Here is a 4,637-nt window from a genome sequence, read left to right on the forward strand (position 1 = left end):
GGGGTCTCGGCCCCGAGCCACGTCGTTTTGGAACACTCGTTTTTGATGCCCTTTTGGCTGCGGGAGCTCGCTCGTCTTCACTCGCTGTCGATCTCTAAAGGACTGTGTCGTCTCAAGACTACGCTATCGAACCTTTGTTCTCGCTCCCCCCTTTCCCCGTCATGCCCATTGGTCGGTCGATCTCTTACGATTCCGCCGTTCGGCGATTGGGGTCTCGGTGGGAGTTCACTTTCCTTTCGATGACGAGCGAGCGTTCCCTTTGTGACGCATCGAGTGTTCTTTTTATGACGGATCTAATGTTCGGCTTGTCGTGCACGACGTCGTATACTTATTTGTTTAGGATGTAGACACAAAGAGTGGTCATACGTATCAGCTTAATACCTAGATATGAAGAATGGTCTCAACAAACCTCTCATCACGGACACGCCGTTTTCACGTTGACTGTCAAATGTTTATGGATGACGTAGTTTCAGTGTTGCTATCAAATCAAAATATTAAAAAATTTTTTGTTACATTCAGTTAGTTGAAATATGAGGTGGCTCTTTCAAAACATGGCTCTTTCATACACATTCTCCCCTATATATAACTTTAAGATGTTGTTTACGCGTCTATTTCGACTTTTTCAGAAACTGTGCGTCGATACGGATTGTCGACCGCACAATAACTTGTCGATACGCGATACAAAATTCTTTCACAAGGCTTGATATGACTGATAAAATATGTCAAAAATTTTCAATTTTTTGAAACTTCTAAACCAGAATCGTTTTTTAAGTTTCAAAAAGAATTTGCCTTTATTCATTAATTATGAATTTTTTTCGAATACAAAAGGAATTCATAATAACTGTAATTTATTTCCATATAGAATTTGTTTTGAATTACCGGAAAGGAATTATTTTCAATTCATTGTAAATAGTTTATGCTAATTTATAAAGAATTTAAAAACGATTAACGAGTTTTTAACATCTTTTTGAGTTTCTAACAATCACCTGTGCTATTCAGGTGACTTTGAAATAATGTTAAAAATGTTGAAAAAATGTTAAACTTCCTACCTTTAACATATTATTATTTTTGTTTGCAGTAGATTGGGTACCAATAGATCTGCAGATATATATTCTTTTATTCAATGATTGTGAAGAGAAATATCCTAAACAACTAATATATTTTGCATATTTTATAAATTACATCATGATTTTATGGAATGGCTGAGTTGCATATAATTGGACAAATTTCATCTGCAAAAAATTTTAAAGAATCACATCTACTCTGCAAATGGAACTTTTATGTTGGTAAGAGAAGTAAAACCATGTTTAGTATAATAATCTAAGTAGATTAGACTGACATACTCGTATACAGGGTGTCCCATTTTAATCGATTACCCCTAGTAACTTTGCAGGAAAAGGTCGTAGAGAAAAATATTTCAAGCAAGAGTTGTATGGATTCAAGGGGGATATAAGATGGTGTCATTAATTTGACCTTGAATAGTTGCTTGAAGGTCACGTAAAGATCACCTTCAATTTTTAAATGGAACCCCCTATTGTTTATTATACTATTTAGTTCCACTAATTAATATGAACAACTTTTGTCTGAAACATTTTTTGATTTGCCTAATACTTTCTGAGATATTCAAGAGAAAGTTTATAACTGTTTTAATGTTTAGCTTATGACATCTCGATAACTGTTTGTCGGAGGAAAAAGTAGTACAGAACTTTTTTACTTAATTTGGTCTTAGGAATATGTTGTTGCAATAGTGCTCCAATTATTAAAAATTCGTATGTATGTAAATTTTGTATGTGTTACAATACTTCACGTGATCTTCAAGCAACTATTCAAGGTCAAATTAATGACACTATCTTATATTCCCCTTAAAGCCATACAACTTTTGGCTGAAACATTTTTGTCTATGATTGCTCCCTGCAAAGTTACGAGGGGTGATTGATTAAAATGGGACACCCAGTTGCTAGTATAAGTAGATTAGACTTGTCATATATCAATAAATTTTTGTTATTATAGGTAATGGTTGGAAAATTATATCAGGACATGAAGACGGACAAACACAAGAGAGTTGCGATTTTTATACTAATAATCCAGTTTTTGATCACCCAATAGATTTGCATTACACAACTCAGACTTTACAAAATTCTCCAAAGTTATTATTACAAGTGTTTTGCAGAGATAATTATGGAAGGCTAATATTTCTTTCATATGGAGCATATAATATTCCATTGTCACCTGGTTCTTACAATTTAGATTGTCATACATGGAAACCTATTGGTACCTGTACAATTTAAGTATATAAAACTTCACTATTCTAAACTTTATTATTATCTTTCAATAAAATTTGTATACAGGTACTTGGAAAGACAGACTATATGATAAATTTTTGGGAAAAAGTTTACAATTGAAGTCCCCTAGTATTTTAATCAACTCATTAGACAGGTTTGAAGTACTAACACAAAGTATGGGAACAGTGATCATTCACTTACATATCTTGGCAAAAAATTTTGATAAATTTGGATGTCAATTGTAACTGGACAACTGGACACAATAAGAATTGCATACGCAATTTATCTTCAATTAGAAAGTGCAAAGTGCAGCTAATTTTGAACAGATATTTGTATTAATATAGTATAACAATAATTTCTAAGAATGTATTTTCTTCTATTGCTATTTCTAGCATATATTAATATGGTAGAAATAACCAAAATTGAAGATATATCAATCTGTGTAAATGATACAGATTGCAATAAGTCAATAGACTCAACCATATATATACAGATTCCTGAAGTTGATACATCTTCAGAAGATTTGTCAAATGAGACAGAAGAGATTAATATCTTTACTACTACTAATCATACAGAAATATCTTCAAAAATAAATGCTAGTGCAACAGAGCTATCAGAAGTACCATCAACCTTAACTACAACACTTTCACCATCAGTAATAACAATATCCTCATCAACTATACGTTTGAGTGATAATGAAAATCTTACGCTCAAAGAAAAAGAAATATGCGAGTGTGACTTAACTGTATGTTTAAACATTATTTTTTTATAAAACATTTTGTTAAATATAAGAGAAAAAAATTGTTTATTATTTAAATTATAACATTGTGCCATTAAATATTTAAATTGTTTAATGTATGTTACAAATAGATTTAATGACTAAGAGAATACATTTATTCACTTACAATTATATGTCAAACAGAATTTTCTATTTTTGTGACAGATGTTTTCTTGTGACATCAATTGTTGCTGCGACATAGATTGCAATCATTTTCACTTATCTGCATTTTCTTACTGTCAATATTATCATGTGGAGCTTTATGACAGTCGGTATTGCTATAATCAAAATTTCCTACAACGGAATAACACACCTTTTATTTTTGAAAAACTTGCAAATAATTTGTTTTGCATCTTATATGACAATCTTCCATCTACATATAGTACTAACAACAATTTGGTAAGTAAGTTACATAATATTATATAATAAAACTATTAAGAGGATCCCGTAGCCGTTCTGTATTACCGACAGATTTACCATTTTCGTAGTATAACCTTTCGTCGTATTAAATTCATGGAATCAAAAATGCTTGCGTATAATGACAGTATATGCATTGATAATCCCAGGAAACTCCAATTTTATACAAAAAATGAGTAAAAATTACAAAATTCATATAATCGATCACATATAACCTTGTAGACGCGAACTGTCACTCCGTCATACTTGTGCTTCGTATAAAAGTTTTACAACTTGTATTCACATGAAACTGAGTTTCCTAAGATTCGATGACATGTAGAATTACTGTGAAACCCTCTAAATTGGGATTAGAGGTTTAAAATAAGAGTATAGTTAGTATGAAATTTTCGCGTTTATGTATGGGTGTGATGTATCGTAGTAGTGTGTCCGTGTGCTCATGTATGCTGCGTTTCGTGTTTAGATGGCGCACACCATCAAAGACTGGGGGATCCTCTTAAGAGCAAACATAATTTTTCAATTAATATTTTTTTATATAATTCGGTATTTTAAACTAATGAGAATATTCTCAAAAGTTGCCAGCAGTAATTAACAACATTAGTGATTTTTATTGACCGTATCTGGTAATTTTAATAATGAAGAAAATTTGTTACAAAAAATATTACCTTAGCCCAGAGGGGTGGTCGAATTGGTTGAGATGCACGCCTAGATTGAAAGGAGGTCCAGGTTCAAACCCTGACTGAGGTAATATTTTTCATAACAAATTTTCTGTATTACTAAAATTGCCAGATACAATCAATAAAAATCACTGATGTAGATATTTTAATTTTATAATTACAATTCTATAATTTATTAGAGAAAATGTTAATAATTTCCCAACGATTCAACTGATGTCGAAAGGCTTTACTGAATTATTTAATGTATTATTTAACGATTTCTCCTGTATTTTCTTTCAGCTTTTGTTAGTGTTAATCAGTTTTTGCTTGTTATCATACAGGAATTAGTTTTAAAATGGCATAGAATTGGTCATTTTTGCTTCCTCATAGAGGAAGCTTTGTTTTCGTGAAAAAAATTTTTTTCCAGTTTTCTTTGGGAATATGTTTAAAATGTTTTAAAATGTCTAAAAATAATATTTTTACAAAATGTCTGTGTGTGTGTGTGTG

At 31.4% G+C, this 4,637-nt stretch overlaps 2 protein-coding genes across 5 annotated transcripts in view; both read left to right on the forward strand.

Moving 5' to 3' along the window:
- The window catches only part of LOC105557019 (B9 domain-containing protein 2), a 17,025-nt gene extending 14,477 nt beyond the window's left edge, over positions 1–2,548 (forward strand). For 2 of the 3 annotated variants that reach the window (XM_012004142.1, XM_012004141.1), the window contains exons 2-4: positions 1,079–1,286; positions 2,011–2,271; positions 2,349–2,548. In XM_012004142.1, the coding sequence (XP_011859532.1) occupies positions 1,199–1,286; positions 2,011–2,271; positions 2,349–2,527 (528 nt within the window). In that variant the 5' untranslated portion in view covers positions 1,079–1,198 and the 3' untranslated portion in view covers positions 2,528–2,548. The remainder of the gene's footprint in view (positions 1–1,078; positions 1,287–2,010; positions 2,272–2,348) is intronic. The other variant, XM_012004143.1, reaches the window with a different exon arrangement.
- A 116-nt stretch (positions 2,549–2,664) lies between these two features.
- Positions 2,665–3,496, forward strand: LOC105557020 (tectonic-3-like). Of its 2 annotated transcripts, none has more exons than XM_012004144.1 (2): positions 2,665–3,027; positions 3,226–3,496. In XM_012004144.1, the coding sequence occupies exons 1-2, from the start codon at positions 2,686–2,688 to the stop codon at positions 3,484–3,486; spliced, it is 603 nt and encodes a 200-aa protein (XP_011859534.1). In that variant the 5' UTR covers positions 2,665–2,685; the 3' UTR covers positions 3,487–3,496. The 2 variants fall into 2 exon arrangements, with proteins under 2 accessions (XP_011859534.1, XP_011859535.1); XM_012004145.1 differs by having other exon boundaries at positions 3,205–3,286.
- The last annotated feature ends 1,141 nt before the right edge of the window (positions 3,497–4,637 follow it).

This window comes from Vollenhovia emeryi, unplaced genomic scaffold, assembly GCF_000949405.1.
Source record: "Vollenhovia emeryi isolate VEMERY1.0 unplaced genomic scaffold, V.emery_V1.0 DF939650.1, whole genome shotgun sequence".
Classification (NCBI taxonomy): Eukaryota; Metazoa; Arthropoda; class Insecta; order Hymenoptera; family Formicidae; genus Vollenhovia; species Vollenhovia emeryi.